The sequence below is a fragment of the Rhinichthys klamathensis genome, unplaced genomic scaffold, assembly GCF_029890125.1.
Source record: "Rhinichthys klamathensis goyatoka isolate OS25496 unplaced genomic scaffold, OSU_Roscu_1.1 h1tg000040l_1, whole genome shotgun sequence".
NCBI lineage: Eukaryota > Metazoa > Chordata > Actinopteri > Cypriniformes > Leuciscidae > Rhinichthys > Rhinichthys klamathensis.
The window spans coordinates 14159537-14181149 of record NW_026606587.1 but is presented as its reverse complement, the minus strand read 5'-3'; the positions used below and the strand labels follow the sequence as shown (position 1 = coordinate 14181149).

At 38.1% G+C, this 21613-nt stretch overlaps 1 protein-coding gene and 2 long non-coding RNA genes across 3 annotated transcripts in view; 2 read left to right on the top strand and 1 right to left on the bottom strand.

Moving 5' to 3' along the window:
• Positions 1–19119, top strand: part of fkbp15b (FKBP prolyl isomerase family member 15b) — a 67639-nt gene extending 48520 nt beyond the window's left edge. Inside the window, exons 26-31 of the mRNA XM_056246496.1 lie at positions 4173–4265; positions 5963–6070; positions 6157–6716; positions 14041–14095; positions 14994–15158; positions 18586–19119. Of these exons, the coding sequence (XP_056102471.1) occupies positions 4173–4265; positions 5963–6070; positions 6157–6716; positions 14041–14095; positions 14994–15158; positions 18586–18666 (1062 nt within the window). The 3' untranslated portion in view covers positions 18667–19119. The remainder of the gene's footprint in view (positions 1–4172; positions 4266–5962; positions 6071–6156; positions 6717–14040; positions 14096–14993; positions 15159–18585) is intronic.
• On the top strand, positions 6807–7078 carry LOC130082137 (uncharacterized). Its single transcript, XR_008806744.1, has 2 exons — positions 6807–6890; positions 7028–7078. It is a non-coding gene; the product is annotated as an uncharacterized LOC130082137 (long non-coding RNA).
• Positions 6983–7377, bottom strand: LOC130082138 (uncharacterized). The gene is made up of 2 exons (XR_008806745.1): positions 7168–7377; positions 6983–7135 (listed from the first exon to the last, which is right to left on the bottom strand). It is a non-coding gene; the product is annotated as an uncharacterized LOC130082138 (long non-coding RNA).
• Positions 19120–21613: the final 2494 nt, after the last annotated feature.

The following is a 21613-nucleotide window of genomic DNA, read 5'->3' as shown; positions in this document are numbered from 1 at the left end:
GGCTTTTAAAGGGAATCGGAGAAGAGACTCTGATTGGTTTATTGCACGTTACGCCCAACACACACCCATTACTCATTAAGAGAATAGAGACAACACACACCCATTACTCATTAAGAGAATAGAGACGACCCTTTTAGACCAGCGCCGGGAGCGCCGACCATTTCTCTCTTGTCGTTAAACGAGCAAAAGTGGATTCGGACACGCCCTAAGTGCGCTTGCTCCGTGCGCTTTAGACCAGGGGTTCCCAAACTTTTCCATTCCAGGACCCACGTAGACGAGAATAATCTATCTCAAGACCCACCAAAATAATTTTAAAGCATGAATGTGGGGTGGGAGGCGTTAGTTCTCTTTAGAGCAGTTTTTTTCCTTGTCATAGTATGATTGCAAATGATTGCAGAGTTTAATTGCAATACGAACTTATGGTACATTATCAAAACGAGAATTAAAATAGTAGCCTAATGGCTGTTGAAATAATGTGAAGAATACGGAGTAGTTTTTGTCTGCTGCCTCAACTGATTTACCCAAACATGGCAAAACAAATTTAAAGAAATGAAAAATATTAAGTAAGCTTAATCTTAAAGCTCCAGTCCGTAACTTTTTTAAGTTAAAAATAATCCAAAATAATTATATAAAAAAAAAACGTATTCTGCCAGTGGTCAAAACTATCTGCTTGCCATAGCTCGATTCAAAACGGTTAGCTTGTAATAATGATTTTAATTCCAGTGGTACTGGTGGGTTTCCGCGGGAAATTCGAGCATGTCTTTGCGTCATGACGTCACACCCGTACACATAAAGAAGGAGTTTCGGCTAGCCGGCTATACTGTGCGTGACGAGATGTTTAGATGTATAGGCTTTTCTCGCAGCACTTTACATAATTAAACTTATGGCATCCAGAAAGATCCAAACAACAATCATCAGTGTCAACTGGAGATTCAGCAGTTATAAAACCCAAAAGACTTCGTACTTCGGATTTAAGGTGGCTAGAGAAAGAGAAAGAAACCGTCTCATGCGAACACAAGGATTTAAACATCGGCGGGGCTTTTGAAAAGTGCGTGAACTCCGTGTTTTGAAGGGGTTCAAAACGGAAGAAGAGACGGCTTGTTTCTGCTGAACAAGTAAGACATTTCAATAGTTCAATCGTGTAACAGTACGTTTTCTTAATTCACACAGTTATGGAGTTTCCTTTGTTGTGCCTTTCTCGTTTTGCTATTATGGAGAATATGAATTCTGAACTACACACAGGTAACCATAAAACACATTCAATTTAACATTAGTCACGCAATGCTGATGTGATGTTGTTAACATTAGTGATCGACCGATATATCGGCCGGCCGATATATCGGGCCGATATTTGCGTTTTTTACGTGTATCGGAATCGGCCGATATGCGGCTGCTGCGTTCGCCGATAGTTTTTTCCCGGCATTATTTATAGACAGGCGTCCACAGGCAGCTCTGTGCTGCTGGAGACGCTGCAGTTCACGTGCCGACCCTGCACTGTCCCTCCCCCACTAGCAGAGTGCAACCTGCGCTTCAAGATAACGGTAACTTTTAAACTTTCAAAGCATCTTTTAACTGTTTGACTGCTGAAATATTGTCAAACACTTTGAAAATGGAAACACGTTGCTTTATAACTGTTATGTGGTTGCAACTATATAGCTAAGCAAGTTTGTGGGTCCAAATGGAAAACGCGAATGACTCGTCTATAAAACTGCTTGCTTGCCATTGTATTTAGGGAGCTGCAAATAGCTGTAGGCTATCCGTTCAGTATGCATTAGGGCTGTCAATGAATATTCTAAATACGAATATATATTCGAATAGTTTAAAAAAAACTGAATTTTGAAGGTGAAAATTAATATTCGAATGTGGAAAAACACGCCCGCGGTAGCAGACTAACGTTACCACAGCACAGCTCGCTCGGAGCGCTCAGTGTCGGTTCTATGTTCTGTGAAACTTCAATTAATGTATTTGTTTCAATCACTGAATGAAGCCTGCTATATACCTTAAATTGCTTGCACAAAACTCTTGATCAGCACTCAACATTTGTTTGTTGTTGTTCATTTAAACCGGTATGCGCGGAGAGCGTGAGGGTGAGTGCGAGAGAGAGAGAGTCCGGGCGAGCCAGAGTGAGCTCTGCGGTCTTGGCCATTAGTTGATTTACTCGTTTTTTTTTGTAGTAATACGTTGTCAAATATGTTTAAACTCAAATAAGCTACTTAATACTATTAGTTATGTCTCTTTGTATTAATTTGTCCTGTTATTGACGTAATGCGCGTCATTGACCAAATGCACGACGATATGCTCAAGTATGTTTTTTAGAGGGAATATACAAACGCCATTTGAACAATTTTGACAGCACTAGTATGCTACGGTAGCTGTTACGAACACTGGTCATAGGATTAAGTAATACCAACGTTGTTCCGTGCTTTTTGCGACCACCTGGCTGAGGTTTGGACGCGTGTGGTGTGTGTCTCCCTCGCCATCGCAGTGATATTAGAGACTAGACATGCTCATTTTATTTTATGTAGACAAATTTAAACCATGGCAGTAAATAGTTCGTTACTTTTAAAGTGAAGTACAGTGTGCACTGTGCACTTTATTATGCTGGTTGCTACTGTGTGCAATAGTGTAATTATTTTATTTATGCTTAAATATTTATTTTCAGCAGTGAACTTTTTTTTGTTCTACCTCATGTTTTTAATATTTGTTAAATATTGTTTATCTACTTGTTCTTGTTCTACCTCACATGTTTTTACTATTTGTTAAATATAGATTTTTTTTACGTTAAATAAATCTTACTTTTATTAAATTGAGACCTGTAACATTTGTTAACATCATGTCATTTTTATGATGTAAATTGAGGGAGCAAAATGTATCGGCTCCAAATATCGGCTCAAGAAAATCGGCAGCCCGTATCGGTCATCGGCTAAGGCTGATGGGGAAAAAATCGGTATCGGTATCGGCACTAAAAAATCCATATCGGTCGATCCCTAGTTAACATGAACAATTTGAGAACAAAGTAGGCTATAATTTGCACGGTTGCTGTAAATCACGTTGATTAAATCTAACGAAGCTTATCATGTCGAATGCTTTTCCCCCCTTAGTTGGTCAGAACAAAAATGGATGTTACTTACTTGTTCAGAAGACATTTTCTTATGAAAATTCTTATGTTGGTCAAACTTTCAAAAAGTGAATCTGTGATTCTGTATGACAGTATCCACACAGCGCGGTGACTGACAGCAGCACTCGCCTCAAAGCACTGTGTTCATCCGCGCTGTTTCATGCCGATTTACAACCCACGTAAAGATGATAATTCCGCGAATCACTGCAGTTACAGATTTCGAACAGACAGATGGCGACAAAGAGGAAAAGTTCCGGACTGCAGCTTTAACCAAAGGTTTGATATGACAAAAAATCAGAATATAAAAAAATAATAGACTAATAATTTTATTTGACAGTATGCCCAGGACCTAATATTTATGCTGCGAGTGAAACTGAAAACGCTTTCGTGCTCATGTGTATACATTTGAAATACTTTTTCCATATATATTTTCCTTATGCGTCGGTAGGTATCAAAATGCATGCGAGGGAACACAAAACAACGCACTCTTACAATGACCATATCTCTGAAAGACAACAGCGCTGTGTTGAACAGACGACAGAGATTAATGCGTTTCCCAAAAGCATCGTAGAAGCATTGCCACCAATGGTCTCTACAATCACCTTAGCTCACGATGCTGAGCGATGTCCTATCGTGACATTTGAATTCTCCGGTGTAATGCGATCTCATGCAGATTGGAGTAAACGAGTTTCTTCTCGTTAATAATGCGCACCAAACTGCTTAATGAACCGAAGCTGCTCTGAGACGGTGAAAATTGTTATCACAACAAGTCGCACGCGCGCGCTTCATGAAACACACTACTGACATATTTATCTAACTTTAAATCGCTCAAAGCAATATAGCGATTTCTAGTTAACGTTGGTTCATCGTGCAACCTGTTTGTATGTCCCTCATGAAACGTAAATTCAGCTGCAGCCAATATAGTGATTGCGCGACCCACCTCTTCCCAATCTGCGACCCACAGTTGCTTTAGAACATGCGCTCAGATCCTTAAAATAGGGCCGAGTGTTTCTCATGACTGTAGCCTGTAGTGAAGTGTCTGCTTGTGTGTCAGTGCTGCGCGCTGGAGGAGAGAGTGGCGCTGATGAAGATGCAGGAGGAGACGCGCGTGTCAGAGATGGAGAAGAAGACCGACACTGCAGGAGAGGTCAGCTTTATCCTCTCTATCATACTGACACTCATTAGATAGCCTGTGCCTTATTATTATTATTACAGTACTGGATAAAGATTTTAATAAAGCATTAGTAAATTGAAATTAATAAATGCTGTATAAGTGCAGTTCATTATCAGTTCATGCTATTATATATTATTATATTATAAACTGTTACCATTTCGGTTAAATAAATTAGTTTAAATAATTTTAACGTAAACATTTGTTTACTTGGACATTTCTGAACTATTGTCCTAACCTCTATTTTTATGAATTTACATTTACATATATATATATATATATATATATAAAGAAATTAATACTTTTATTCAACAAGGATACATTTAATTAATCAAACGTGAAAGTAAAGACATTCATAATGTTACAAAATGTTTATCTTTCAAATAAATTCTGTTCTTTTGAATCCTGAAAATTCAGGAAAAAAAGGTATCGCGTTTCCACACAAATATGAAGCAGAGCAACTGTTTTCAATATTGATAATATTCATAAATGTTTCTTGAGCATCAGATCATCATATTAGAGTGATTTCTGAAGGATCATGTGACACTGAAGACTGGAGTAATGATGCTGAAAATTCAGCTTTGATCACAAGAATAAATTACACTTTACTATATATTCACATAGATATATTCAACAGCTATTCTAAATTGTAATAATATTTCACAATATTACTGGGGGGGGGTTTATTCCAAAAAATGCAGCAAAAACATAAAAAAAACGTAATTATTCCAGACTTTTGAATGGTGAACATTGACTTCAATATTCAGCTTTGATCACAGGAATAAATTGCATTGTAAAATATATTCACATAGAAAATAGCTGTTTGAAATTGTAATAATATTTCACAATATTACCGGTTTTACTATATTTACTATACAGCCTTAAAAAATCTTACATCTCGAAAACATTTGAACGACAACTCGCATTGTAGTAAAATATTGGCAAAATACATCAAATAAATCTGACGAACTCAAGAAAATGATTTTATATAAGTAATTGAGTGATTAATATATTTATAAGTAATTGAGTAATCTTACATCTCGAAAACATTTGAACGACAACTCGCATTGTAGTAAAATATTGGCAAAATACATCAAATAAATCTGACGAACTCAAGAAAATGATTTTATATAAGTAATTGAGTGACCAATATAATTTATAAGTAATTGAGTGATTATATTGGGTATTATAATGTTAAATTATAACAATATATTACTGATGTAATATTAGCTTATAGTACATTTAATTTAATATTCAACAATAATATTGATCTGCCTGCATTGACACTATTATACAAGAACTGAACTGAGCTGGACGATGGCATCACGGTTTTCTCCAGAGCGGCTATATATAAATGAACTAAATTAATAACTTTTTTACAACAAAAATGAAACATCACTGAACTTGCTTAAGCTGGACTATGACACTATTTTCTTCTGGAAACAAACTTTGTTGCATTATTTTCCTGTTATCTCTGTAAAGCTGCTTTGAAACACTCTGTATTGTAAAAAGCGCTATATAAATAAATGTGACTTGACTTGCTGTAATTAATAGATGCACTGAATATTTTATCTTAAAATAAGATAATCAAATCAAAAAGCATTTATTTTGGGTTGGTTTGTGTCATAGAGTCATCATAGACTCTTTCTAAGCTCAGGTGTGTTAATGTCCAGGTGAAGCGTGTGATGAACGGAGTGTTTCAGTCTCTGCGAGGGGAGTTTGACCTGAACGAGACGTACGAAGGAAGTGCAGTTCTCCGAGTGCTGGTCAACACCATCAAGGTCAGGCTCTCAGCGCACATCTCTGTCATTTCTGCTCAAAAACTGCGGAGAGAAATGTCTCACAGTGCTTTTTCCTCCAATGACAGAGTGTCACACTGCAGCTCCTCACTAAGAGCGAGAGATCGACACCTGAGCACAGTGAGGAGGAGGAGGAGAGAGAGAGCGATGCGCGGCATGTGAACGGGCGGAGAGAGGAAGATAAGCAGACAGACGGAGATCCTGAAGATGGAGTGGAGGAGGAAGAAAAGGAAAGAAAAGAAAAAGAACAGGTTTCAGGAACAGAAGACGAAGCGGTGGAAATCGAAAGTGAACAGGAAGTTGTCGAAGAAAGGAATGAAGAGAAAGTTGTGAGAGTGGAAGTTAATCTCAGCAACGCAGAACACAATGTGCAAGATCAGGACGGGGAAACCACACACGGAGAAGAGGCTGAACGTGACGCCACGCCCACACAGGAAGTGACCACAGAGCTGCTTGATGACATCACTCCACAGGAAGTGACCACAGAGCTGCCTGATGACATCACTCCACAGGAACAGGAAGTTAAGGTAGTTGATGAGAGCGTCCCAGGACTGACGCTCGGCGGGCCGCCCAAGAACCCGCCGCCGCCCCCTGGTGTTGTTCACGTCACTCCTGCACACATCACCAGGTGAGAACATCGAGAACTGGAGATTTGTTGCCTTGGTTGTTTTAAAGGAGTTCACACAAAAGTTAACTCACCTTTATGCCATTCCTAGACCCAGTGTTGGGAAAGTTCATTTTCTACATGAACTAGTTCAAAGTTCAGTTCACACATTTTAAAATGAACTAGTTCAGTTCATAGGTCATACTTAAAAAAATGAACTAGTTAATAGTTCTTTTTTTTCCATATGTTGCTGCGAGCTTTTTTTATTATTATTATTATTATTGCCACAGCCCATATACAACCACAGACAGCAATTATTTTATCGACGGGCAAAGTTTGCACAGAAATGTAAGATTTTTCCCATCCTCACCGACCTCATCATAAAATCCGTTTAAATGATCATACGACGCCTCCTCGCTCGCTGCTTTGTCGACTACATGCTGCTTCTTGTCTTGATGACGCATGCAGCGGCCACGGTGCGACACTGGTGGCTTGTGTTGCCAGATTGGGTGTTTTTTCGCTACATTAAGGCCTGTTTACGATGTGTTTTAGCCGGGTTTTCGCCTGGAAGGCTCTATAGAAATCTGGCACCCTATTGAACACAGTTAAACTGAGAGAGCGTGCGTTCACAGACACCAGAATGAACGCGTTCACAGTAACGTTCATCAGGCAGTAATACAGCACGTTCAGTTCACATTCGCCCAAAATATGAACGAGTTCATGAACTATCGTTCATTGAACGCGTTCAGGCACAACACTGCCTAGACCCTAGTGTTATTTTAGTATCGTTGAGATACTGTTACAGTTTTATGAATATATATATATTAGTGCTGTCAAACGATTAAAATATTTAATCGCGATTAATCGCATTTATGTCATAGCTAACTCGCGATTAATCGCACATTTTTATCTATTCTAAATGTCTCTTGATTTCTTTTTGTCCCATTATTTTTTTCTCATTTTAATGCTCTTATCAACATGGAAAAGTGGATCGGCTTGCTTTGTGCAAATGTTTTTTATTGAAAACAACATTGGCATATACTGTGTTCAATTTCACACTAACATTCTCACTTGGAGCAAATAATCTCTCACACAATGTAACACTGTCCATCAATAAAAGGGTGAAAGAAATACTGACGAGGTCCTGATTTTGACGAGGGGGCGGAGAATTCGCATCAGCTGTGTGTGTGTGTGTGTGTGTGTGTGCTTGGCCATCATCAAGTGGTGTTTCAGACTGGACGTGCTGCGATGATGATAGCTCAGTTCACAACGACAAAACACACAGATCACTTTGGTCTTGTCAATGGGACCATTTGGCAACTTTTTAAAAGTAAACTTTCCATTCAGAATCTTATTGGCATCCATTTCGGCGTCTCGTGCTCGTCATCCACTCAAAGCGTAACGTTAACCAACTATTTGGCCGGCTCGCAAGCCTAAACAAGTGTGTGCGTCGTGCCTGCTGTTTTGTTTCCGGTCTAGCTAGATCCGCTTGCGCTTTGGTCGACGAAGCAACAAAACGTCCTCGCGCGGCACAAGCCATTGACATGAATGGGTTTCACCGCGCAGCGCCGCGTCCTGTTGCAAAAGCATGTGAAAAAAGCTACAAAGTTTGCTAGGCCAAAAAGACCGTTAATCGCTCGATAAAAAAAATTAACGCCGTTAAAATGGGTTTGCGTTAACGCCGTTAATAACGCGTTTAACTGACAGCCCTAATATATATATAAATAATAGTGCTGTCAATCGATTAAGGGGTTGTTGATCATGATTTCCCATTTCTAATATCTTTAGTTAGTGTGTAATGTTGCTGTTTGAGCATAAACAACATCTGCAAAGTTACGAAGCTCAAAGCTCAAAGCAAAGGGAGATATTTGCTTTTACAGAAATCGTTTTTTAAGGACTACAACAAACGGCTGGTAGAGACTACACGAGCTTCCTCCCGGGTTAGTGACATCACTAACCCTAAAATTTACATAAGCCCCGCCCCCTGAACACACAAGTGTTGAGAAGAGGAAGAGCTGTAGTGGAGCACATTTGTGAGTTTAAGCTCAAGCTGTCGCATCCGTCTCTTCACATGCAATACAGTTCGTAACACAAATGCAATAGCATGTCACTAGGCATCTTACAACCGTTCCCACACGAGAGGTTTTATAGATTATAATGGCAGAATATGCTAATCAATGTCTTGAAGATTGTTCCCCACATCAGCAACATAAATTCATCAACTAACCATTCAGAAACGTCCTGTTGCTCTACATGTTGTCACTCCATCTTGAGTCTCTTCATCATTGTCCGACTCCAGTTTAAACATAAAAGGCAGAACAGTTTCTGGCATTTTAGTGAGTGTCTGCGTGAGGCAATCGGAGCTGCTAACACACACACACACACACACAAGCTCTTAAAGCTCCGCCCTCTGTGCCGGGAGCAGCAGCTCATTTGCATTTAAAGGGACACACACAAAACGATGCGTTTTTGCTCACCCTCAAAAAGGGACAAATTTTATATGCTATAAAGAATAATCTGTGGGGTATTTTGAGCTAAAACTTCACATACACACTCTGGGGACATCAGAGACTTATTTTGCATATTGTGAAAAGGGGCATTATACTATGGGATGATTTTAGTATCAAAATGATTAACACGTGCAAGCACACTTATCAATGAACTTGATACATGTTGCAGAAATGTTTTATCCATGCCTTTCAACTTGTGTGTGCAAAATTCAAAATTGAATGAATGTGAAGCAATTTGTACAAATAGAGACATTTTTGTGAATACAAATGTTTTCCTTTGTATTAGTGTATCATAATTTGCACATGCAACACAGAAGACGTGCATGTGTGGATCAGGTGACGCGCGTGCATTCATTGACTCGATTCATTGAGTCGATCCTATTTGATTCATTTGGATTTTGAGACTTTCATTTCGCGGGTTTCGCCTTGCACGATCCACACACAGCTGTCTGAGAAAAGCTGCTACCACTAGATGGCAGTATTCTGCTAAAACAGACAACGGCAGCATAATCAAGCGTTCTTCCGCATTTAAGACGCTTAATGAGAGAGAGTGATATTGAAGCACCAAATTTAGTACACAATAATATAGGCCTACCCTACTAATAAAGCATACTTTATAGAGGTAAACAGATAACATCAGATTATGAACAACACCCATAGAAAACCATTAGTTGCATGTTCAATTAGCCTACGGTATATTGGCAACTGAGTTTAAATATCACCGTCTTACTGCATTGACGTTAAGCTTTTTCTTTATAATATGCTCTATGGGAGGAAAACTATATAGCCTACAGACAAGAGACTACATGAACGCAATGTACGGCGTTTCAAGTTAATAACATTTCCTTCCCGAGCCAGTTAAAAAGAAAAAGCTTAACATGAAATAAAAATTCTGCAGTTGCGTTTAACTTTGCATGTGAATGGGAGAGCAACCGGTCCGAGAGTGCAGTGAAGTAAGTTTTAGGTTTGATATTCGCCTCATTTTATAAAGGGACCATCTGCAAACTCCACTCACAGTCAAAAAAATATAAACGTCCAGTCATTCATTCAAATGAACATATTTCCAAGGTTATATTATAACCTTGGAAGTCTAGTGGGCAGACTGACTTAGCCTACTGTTACTGTACTATGTCCAGCCAATATCTCGATTGAACAGTAGCCTACAATTTTTTAATTTACTGTAAATTGTTTTTCTATTCATGTTCCAAAGGTTGTAGTATGTTCCTAGTGACAAGTCAGGTGAAATTTTACATTATTCACTTGTAGTAAGTCACCAAAAACCCGTTTGGTTAATTACAGTAATTTTTAGTAGTAAGCCAGTCTAGTCACTGAACATACTACAACCATTTTGAACATGAAAAAACCCTTTTGGTGAATTACAGTATTTTTCTGCAAAATACTGGCAGACGTTCCCAGCTTGTGCATCATGAGCTGTGGTTAGCGCGTCAAAGCATTCTCATGTAGAAATATGCAGCTACAGGCCCGCTACGCCAGTTGATTTTCAATTAATATAATGTCGATATACAATGGTTGCATATTGTTAAAACTCATCGTGCTATAGTAAGACTATATAGCCTATGTCTTAAGGGTCAAGGGAAAACAAATGTACTGCGAAAATCGTCTTTAATATTTAAAAACAGACATTTTCAAATTCCTGCTTGTATACTATGTACACAATGTGTAGTCAGATAAAAATAAGCATATAATATGAACGCAACTGCGAAATTTCACCTTTTTTTTAACAGGAAGGAAAATTGTATTAACTTGAAACGCCGTGCGTTGCGTTCATGTAGTCTCTTGTCTGTAGGCTATATAGTTTTCCTCCCATAGAGCATATTATAAAGAAAAAGCTTAACGTCAATGCAGTAAGACGGTGATATTTAAACTCAGTTGCCAATATACCGTAGGCTAATTGAACATGCAACTAATGGTTTTCTATGGGTGTTGTTCATAATCTGATGTTATCTGTTTACCTCTATAAAGTATGCTTTATTAGTAGGGTAGGCCTATATTATTGTGTACTAAATTTGGTGCTTCAATATCACTCTCTCTCATTAAGCGTCTTAAATGCGGAAGAACGCTTGATTATGCTGCCGTTGTCTGTTTTAGCAGAATACTGCCATCTAGTGGTAGCAGCTTTTCTCAGACAGCTGTGTGTGGATCGTGCAAGGCGAAACCCGCGAAATGAAAGTCTCAAAATCCAAATGAATCAAATAGGATCGACTCAATGAATCGAGTCAATGAATGCACGCGCGTCACCTGATCCACACATGCACGTCTTCTGTGTTGCATGTGCAAATTATGATACACTAATACAAAGGAAAACATTTGTATTCACAAAAATGTCTCTATTTGTACAAATTGCTTCACATTCATTCAATTTTGAATTTTGCACACACAAGTTGAAAGGCATGGATAAAACATTTCTGCAACATGTATCAAGTTCATTGATAAGTGTGCTTGCACGTGTTAATCATTTTGATACTAAAATCATCCCATATTATACCACTCCTTTAATACATTTTTACATCTGTGCATAAGGGGAGACCAGGAAGTGTTGTAACACTGTCAGTTTGACAAGTCAGAAAGAGCTGTGGTTATGTCATCAATATCATACACTAGCATCACCCTTTTGAGCTCACGGGAGAAGTGGCATGTGACTGTGAGCAACATTGTACATTTTATGACCAAAAAAATCCTTTCTTTCCTTCAGGAAGGAAAGTTAAAAAAATTATCACGATTATTTTGTGCCCGGCAATCATTATACAGATATTTGACTTGCAAAGTAGCTATTTCTCTAGTCTAATTTGATGCTTTGCATTCATGCTGACTTCAAACCCACATGCCAAAACAGTTAGCCAAGTTATGACTGTTAGGGACAGTGGTAACGGTTCATTAAAAATGATACAACCAACCCTGTTAAGACAAAATCATGTGAGTTTTCAAAATCATGAGACTTTAAATTTAAAGTTCCCACAAAAGAAATACAATGTTTTTTGTTAGTTTTAAATTGTTTCACTTTATTAAAAACTGATTATTCTTTGTTCTTCAAAAACGTTCTTGCATAAATATAGTGTGGATCTCATTCCAGCCCTTTAGCTCTCATTGTTACAACTCACCCCAGGAGTCATTGTGTTTGACATTAACTCACATAATCTGTGATTTGGTTTGTACGTGTTCAAGTGTGTTTTATTTTTAGCAGACAAATGTGGCTACCATGTATCAAATCATGAGAGATATAGCACAAACAACCACTGAGTTACTGATGTGCCGGGAGCAGCAGCTCATTTGCATTTAAAGGGACACACACGAAATTACGCGTTTTTACGGATCCTCAAAAAGGAACAATTTTAACATGCTGTATACAAATATCTGTGGGGTATTTTGAGCCGAAACTTCACACACACACACACACACACACACACACACCTAACAGAGACAACAGAGACTTATTCTACATTTTATAAAAAGGGGCACCCCTTTAAAAAAATAACTAATTGATCGCACATTTTTCTGTATTAATCATGATTTATCGCACCTAACATTAAAGTTTTTAATATAGTTTTTATATAGTAATAATTTCACATTGAATCTCCAAATTAATGTAGAAACATGAAAAGATGCCATGATTAAACAAATATTTAAAATATACTGTCTTTATGAAAGAAGGCAAGTATCCCAGATACCAATAATCCTACTGATGTCTCTATGAAATTAAAATATTTCTCAATTTTAGCCATCAATTATAGCCGGTCAGCATTACTGTATAATTGAAAGCTATCAATTTTAACTTTATTTGGCTTTAAAAAATATAACAACTTTTAATTTAAGTGAACTTGGAACAATCTTTACATAAATCCATTATAATAAGTCACATTTCCCTGTACGCTTCATTATATCAGGGCTCAATTTTTTCTATTGGCCATGTCAGACCGGTTCAGATTTTTACTTACCCTGTCAAAATGCACAAAAAGTTATTGTTTTTTGACGAAAGTAACCTTGTAAACAGTGCTTTAAGATGTTCAGGTAGTTTATATACAGAAATTGAATATGTTATCAAACACTGCACAGTCTTCACGGCATAAATTATCAATTAAATATAGATTAATCCTTATTAAAGCTACAAAAGTTATTCAGTCAAGAGCAGTGAGTGATTTCCTCTTTGTCTTTTGTTCTTTGATTATTATTAATAACAGACAGATGGATTATTATTACAGGATTATTAGGCTACTGTCACTTTAAGATCAGACGCACATGACACGGATCTGACACGCATCACATTTTCTCACAACTCTTTACATTCATTTAAAGTCCCCCTGTGGTGAAAATCCAGCTTTTAATGTTGTTTATGTGTCTATGTGGTGTTTTTAATATGCTTTAAGGCAAACCATGTGTAAGTTCATGAGTCGACAGCATTGCTGAGTATTTTCTGCTTAAAACTGCAGTGAACCAAAGACAGTCTCAAAAACACGGTTTGAAATCGCTGGTGTTTCTGACGTCACAAACGACCTTGTAACCAATCAGATCAACGTGTGATCGTCAACCAGTGGATCTCTGAGCTGAGTGAGTGAGTGAGTGGAGGCGGGGCTCATTTGCATATTCATAGAACCGCGCATACTAAATGAGGCAAGGTGTCGAGTTACATTCTAGCTATTTTAAGCCATGAATAAATTGTTATTTTGGTGATCAAAGATGAGTTTTAAGTCAATAAAATTATTGACTACAGTGGGAATTTAAGAATTCATTTAACTTTTTTAAGACTGTTGAGGATACTCGACAAAACGCTGTCTGAAGAGGCTTTCTGTGTGCATGAGTGTGTGTGTGTGTGTGTGTCACAGGAGAATCGCCAGTAGTAATGCTCTGTGTTCTCTTGTGTCTTATCGCACGCGACTGGTTTAGAAGCGTTTGCAAAGGATGAATGAATAAAATGAATAAATGAATAAATGTAAGGATGACGGGGAAAAACAGATTCTGCGTTTATTGTGTTCAATATTTTTTTAAGCGTTAAACTGAAAAAATTAATAGCATGCGTTAACATGTTAATTTTGACAGCCTAGATAAATAATTTATAATGTTTTTTTATGGTATTGGTCTAAGTTCTGTATAATAACCCTGCTACTGTATATCCACATGACTTTCTTCTGTGGAACACAAAAGGAAATGACAAAACCTGGTGACACTTTACAATAAGGTCTCATGACAGATTTTTTTATTATTTTAATATGTTCCTTGAGGTGTACTTATAATTTTAATCAAAATCAGGAAAACGATTATTTTAAACCATCATTCTCTGTCTGAAAGTATCCCTTTTTTACGGCGCGGCTCCTTTAAGGCTTGTCACTAAACGACCACTGTTATGATTGGCTAACATCATTACATTGACTGAACGCCAGTGGGCGGGGCCTATGGTGCGATGATGTATAACTATTCGTCGATGTCTTGCTCTGGAGGCGGGAATATGCAAATGTGTTTGCCAGTGTGATGTCACTGATTCTGCAATATCCAAACAAGCTGTTTTTGGATTTAAAAAATGTGTGTAATAGATAATCTTCTCATATGTGAGAAATAAGAGTGTCATTCCCACAGTGTGACAGTTATTACATTTCACTGTATGTATTCCTGCAAATAATTGATTTTTTTTTTTTTTTTTGTCCCAACATTACAGTTCATCTAATTAAATCAGTTTTATGATTGTTGGTAAACCTCCGAAATCTTTTTTTTTTCAACACTGTAATAACACTGTAAATGAACACAACGCCCTCGTTAACCGTCTCCGTAAGCATGTGCCCAGATAATATTTTTGTCCCTTTCTTTCCGTCTCTCGTCTCTTCTGTGCTCATCCTGCTGTTCTCTCAGTCCGTCTGTAGAAGAGGAAAACGAAGAGGAACCATTGTTCCAGAGTCCCGTCACACACACACCCACACCGGCAGCGGCCGATGAAGAGGAGGAGGAGCTGGTGAGCACACACACTCACTCACACTCACTCACTCACTCACTCACTCACTCACTCACTCACTCACACTCATTCACTCACTCTCACACACTCACGCGCACACACACACACACACACACACTCCACATTCACCTGCTGACCTGCTGTTGCTCACTTTCACAAACTAATTATTTTATTGTGTGAACACACACACACACACTCACTCACACTTTCTCTCTCAGACACACACACTCACGCGCACACACTCCACACTCATCTGCTGTTGCTCACTCTCACAAACTAATTATTTTATTGTGTGAGCACACACACTCACTCACACACACACTCTCACTCATCTCTCACTCACTCACTAACACACACACACACACTCACTCACACACTCACTCGCACACAGACACACACACACACTCACTCTCTCACTCACTAACACACACACTCACACTCTCTCTCTCTCACACACACACTCTCACTCACGTGCACACATTCCACACTCACCTGGTGACCCGCTGTTGCTCACTCTCACAAACTAATTATTTTATTGTGTGAGCAGCACACACACTCACTCACACACACACTCACACACACTCACTCACTCTTCCTCACTCACTCACACACACTCTAACTCATCTCTCACTCACTAACACACACACTAACTCACTCACTCACTCACTCACACACTCACTCGCAGACTCTCACTCACACTCTCTCTCACACACACACACTCTCTCTCACACACACACTCACTCACTCCACACTCACCTGCTGACCCGCTGTTGCTCACTCACAAACTAATTATTTTATTGTGTGAGCACACTCACTCACACACTCACTCACACACACTCACTCACTCACACTCACACACACACACACACACACTCACTCACTAACACACACACTCTTACTCGCTCACTCACACACACTCACTAACACACGCTCGCTCTCACTCGCACACTCCACATTCACCTGCTGACCTTCTGTTGCTCACTCTCACAAACTAATTATTTTATTGTGATTTAACACTGAGAAATATTATATCTTTGTAGATAAGCCAATCATTCTGAAGTCATCTAGTGTTGACCGTTCCCCAGTGTATTACTCAGTTCAGTGTGTATGACTGCGGTTAGTGTGTGTGCTGTAGTGCTTCAGTGCTGCTCTCCAGACGGCCCACAAGCTATGAGTCCCACTGTAACCAACTCACGGCTCCCTTCTACCACAATATCACATGAAAGTCATCATAAATTAAATAAATCATAAATACAAAAAATGGTAACAAAAAGATTCTGTTTCTATAACTGAATATTACTTCAGTACTATAATTTTACAGTTATAATACCCAATATATCATACAATTACTTATCCAAAATTCAGTCATTTTCATTAAGTATTTTGTCAATATTTTACTACAATGTAAGTTGTTGCACCGGTTACACCGTTCAAAGGTTTACAGTATGTCCGGTTTTTTTTTTTTGAAAGAAATCGATAAAAACAGTAATATTGTGATATAGTATTCCAATTTAAAGGTACACTATGTAACCTCTAGTGGTTAAAAACAAAACTGCATGTATTTTGCAGATGAACATTGTTGTGGCTGTGCTTCAGCTCTGTGGCTGCGGATGAATATGATTCTCCTCCTGCTCATTAAACATTCACTAATATTCTTCAGAGATATAACCAGTTTAGATGGAAAGAGCCTCAAACTGACGAGCTGAAGACGTTACTGTAGCTTTACCCGTTTATACACGCCGTACTTCCTTTAAAATAAACTCCAGCACAACAACTATAATGAGATGATCTGAGATGATAGAGAGGTACATATGACACTTTATCTGTTCAATAAAGCACCTTACTCTCCTGTTGAGTTATAAAAACGTGTCGCTTTTACAACATTTCAAACCTCGCAGTTCTCCATCTCTGAAAAGCCAAGCCGATGTTGATTCTTGTTTTATTACGAGCTCTGTCTCGTTCTCTTTTCTCCAGCAGAGAAGAGTTTGGCGTTTGTTTAAAACAGGTGATTAGCAGCTCCACCATGTTAACTCAATATCATAGATATACACACTAGATGTCGCCTTGGCTACGGCAGTTCATTGGAACGAATGCGCCAATAGAGCCGCCATCTTGGAACAGGGAAGCCCCTCCTCTTTAATGCATCAGCGTCAATGTAGGCAAAGTCTAACGGAAATAAAATCACCATAAATCGTCATGAATGCGATTTTCTAGTTTTTTTTGGTTCGTTCCAATGGTCAGACATGTATTTATCATTGAGTCCAGAAAAAAAACAACAGAAAAACATTTTTCCTAGTTCAGATTTCGTTCGTGTGAACATCCATACGCTATGGAAGCTTGTTTCCGCCACTGAATGAAAAATAAAAAAGGTAATTGCGACTTTTTATCTCACAATTCTGACTTTTTTTCTCACAATTTTGAGATATAAAGTCAGAATTGCGAGATATAAAGTCAGAATTGCGAGATATAAAGTCAGAATTGCGAGATATAAAGTCAGAATTGCGAGATATAAAGTCAGAATTGCGAGATTAAAGTCAGAATTGCGAGATATAAAGTCAGAATTGATTGATATAAAGTCGCAATTGCGTGTTGTAAAGTCAGAATTGTGAGATATAAACTATTCTGAGGGGGAAAAAGTTTTCCCCCTTAGAATTGGCCTGATAACTCGCAATTGCGAGTTTATATCTCACAATTCTGAGAAAAGATGTCAGAATTTCGAGATATAAACTCGCAATTATGTGTTATAAAGTCAGAATTGCAAGATGTAAACTCGCAATTGTGAGAAAAAAAAAGTCAGAATTGTGAGATAAAAAGTCGCAATTCTGTCTTTTTTTCTCGCAATTGCGACTATTTCTCATAATTGCGACTTTATATCTCGCAATTGCGACTTTATTTCTCATAATTGCGACTTTATTTCTCGCAATTGCGACTTTATTTCTCATAATTGAGACTTTATTTCTGATAATTAGGACTTTATTTCTCATAATTGCGACTATATCTCGCAATTGCGACTTTATTTCTCATAATTGCGACTTTATATCTCGCAATTGCGACTTTATTTCTCACAATTCTGACTTCATATCTCGCAATTGTGAGATAAAAAGTCGCTATTATTATTATTTTTTTATTCAGTGGCGGAAACAAGCTTCCATAATATGCAGCACAAATATATATATCTATGACTTATATATCATAGTATATAAATGTATATATCTATGACTTAAGGTAACGACTAAGCTCTGCCACTCTCACACCAAAAGTTCTCTTTATTTACGGATATGACGAGACACGCAGACTCTGTTTGTTTAACCAATGATCGGCGTGGGGAGCATGACAACAGTGGAGGTTATTAGTCAGTAAATGCACACATTCAAACAATGTGTTTGTTCAGTAATTAATATGTGCACTGATTGTTATCTGTGAACAGAGTTTGAAAGGACGTCCCCCTCCCACGCCTCTGTTTGGTGATGAAAGTGAGGATGATGATGACCTGGACTGGCTGGGCTGATGGGACTCCTGAACACCAGTGTGTGAAGTCAGATGAGGTCCAGCAAAGAGGCCAAACGGACTCTGTGTGTGTGTGTGTGTGTGCCGGATCGCCGGGACTTTAATTTGTGGGTTTGGATGCTTCTAGAAGGATTTTGTGATCAAAGAACAGAGTAACTTCCTGTCCAAAAGCATTTGAATGAAGATCTTTATGGCGGTATGAACTGAGTGCTGCTTACAAAACTGATTTACTGCACATGCAGCAAAAAGAAAATCATCGTTAAATCTACAAATACTGTAAATCATAATTGTTTTGTTTTTTAAATCTTAATTTATGATTGTGTTTCCATCTTTAAAACGGAGCTTTCATGTTTATTTCTGATGACGTTATCTTGCTGTCTCTGTTCTTAATATTTATACATTGTACTAACAGCAACCGATTCCATATTAATAAAGAAAAGAGACTGTCACTGTTTCTTTAGCGTTTCACTGATTCGTTCATACATTAAGCCATATATAATAATAAACAATGTGAGACAGAAATTTGCCAGTCCATATACATTAATAATAGGTAAGTAGTGATACGAGTCCTCCATGTGTCTGTCAGTTACAGTAAGGAATGACAGTCCGTTGAATAATTAAATTAATGCACAATGTGTGCATTGTTTTAATAACTAAACACTCTAACTTCAGTTGTTCTGCCTTTTCTCACCTTTACCACAAATACACCTATATAATGTGTTCTTAAAACACAAGCACAATGCGTTTTTGCTAATTCCTCACAATTCAATACAACAATTTACATCAAAGATTTACACCAAAAAAACTCCCAAGTAAATTTAAAGGTTTTGCCCCAACAATTACTTCCTTCATTTCCTGATATGAAACTGTAAAACTGTTTGCAAATAAAACAAACATGGATGTAAAAGTAAATCAAACCCTTAGTTCACACACAAGTCATTCCACTGCACTACTTTTCCACTGTTGTTCTATATAGACATGCGAAGAGATGGCCACGAATGACACGCAAACATGATGTTCAGGTTAAAAGTTGCTGAACTTTGTTTTTATAACATCTCTAGACACATGCCAGAGGAGTGGGAATAAAAGGCAAGGTGTAGTGTTTCTAAATGCAAAAATGTTAGTCTTTTTCAGGATCCTGCGCACGACGCATCATAAAACGCAGCGCTAGACTAAAAGTAGTTCGATGTTTCAAAGTACACCATGTGACTTCTGTGGAAGAACATTGTTTTGTTTGTGCTTCGGCTCTGATGAATATTGCCCTTCAACTGTTACATATTAAATGTATCTGTACAATAAAACACGCCATTATCTCTTTTATAACATTTCAAATCCCTCAATTCTCTCCGTCTCTGAAAAGCCAAGCTAATGTTGATTCTTGGCACGGGCGAGTGACGCATGTACGCAATTTCCCTGAAAAACCTAGCCTGGGAAAACCCAGACAACTTCCGGCAAATTTAGATTTGCTCTGAAAGTTAGTCTGGCAAAGAGCTCATTCAAGCTCATTTCCAATCCGCCGAAATCGCGGCACCAATCAGAAGCGTCGGGGCGGGCTTTACTCGATGACGACAGCGCTGGGATTTTGAAGCAGATTTTGTAGCCGACATTACAAAGATGGATGCCGCCGTCGAACATCACTCGTTCCAATCAGCTATCGCGTCTGTTTTAAGCCATTTGAACGTTTCCTTTTAGTTAAAAACCGAGCAAAGAACAACACTCGGAGACGTTTCTCCGCCGCTCTGCATACGTCATCTCCTTTATCGCTCTGATTGGGTTTAGGTCTATCCGCGACGTCCGTTGGTGACGCCCCTCTGGAAATGATTTGTCTATGACGCTTTGCCAGACCATAACTCATTTACAACTGAGAATGCTCTGGTTTTAACCAGGCTATGAAAAACCATCCTGTCCAGTCTAAAACACACTTATTATGCTTATGTTTATCAGTGAATCAGGGTAACACAAAAAACATATTTTGGAAGAAGGCTTGATGATGTATTGTCAGTTAAATGTTAATCTTGAACAAAAAAAAAGTTGACATTTGGTCAAACTTTACAATAAGGTTCATTAGTTAACTACATTAGTTAGCATGAACTGCACTTATACAGCATTTATTAGTCTTTGTAAATGTTAATTTCAACATTTACTAATACTTTATTGTGAACTAACATGAACAAACAATGAATGACTGTATTTTTATTAACTAACGTAGCAAATACAGTAACAAATGTGTTGCTAATGTACTTAATACATTAACTAATGTTAACTAATGAACCTTATTGTAAAGTGTTACCTGACGTTTAAACCAAATGCATTGAGTGTGAATCACGCGTCGGACCGTTGCGCTCACGTCTCGCATCTTTTGCAGTGTCTCACACACAAGCTGCATTTTTAGGATGCCATGTCATGTTAAAAGTAGTTCAACTTGCTATACCTTGCACTTTTTAAATGCAAAAATGCATTCAGTGTCTTTTACAGCATCTCACACATGACAACGTTCTAAAAGCTCACGTTAAAACTAGTTTGACTTTTTAAAAACCCTGTCTATAGTTTATATAATTTTCATTCCACTGGCCTGCGTCTTGCATTTTGAAACGCGATCTGTGTGAACGGCCCCTCAAAACGTCTGTGAACCAATCAGAAGCAAGAATTCAACATCATCATCATGGATTACAGTAATTACTGCTATAAAAAAAAAAGTCATTTTAAGAAAATTTTTCATAACAAAAACTGAGACTGCTGCATTCATGACGTGTTCTGTCTGAAGCGGTTCTCAAAGAAACTCAGTAGTTTAAAAAACCCTTTGCTTTAATGTCGTTTCAACAGATGAGTTATGTTAGTGTGTGTGATCAGAGCATAAATAACCACGAAACATTAGCTTACTGCTCGCTAGATCATTAGGACAGCGCAAACGGAGAGTCCCGTGGAGGTGTTCGTGTTCCTGAGTCATA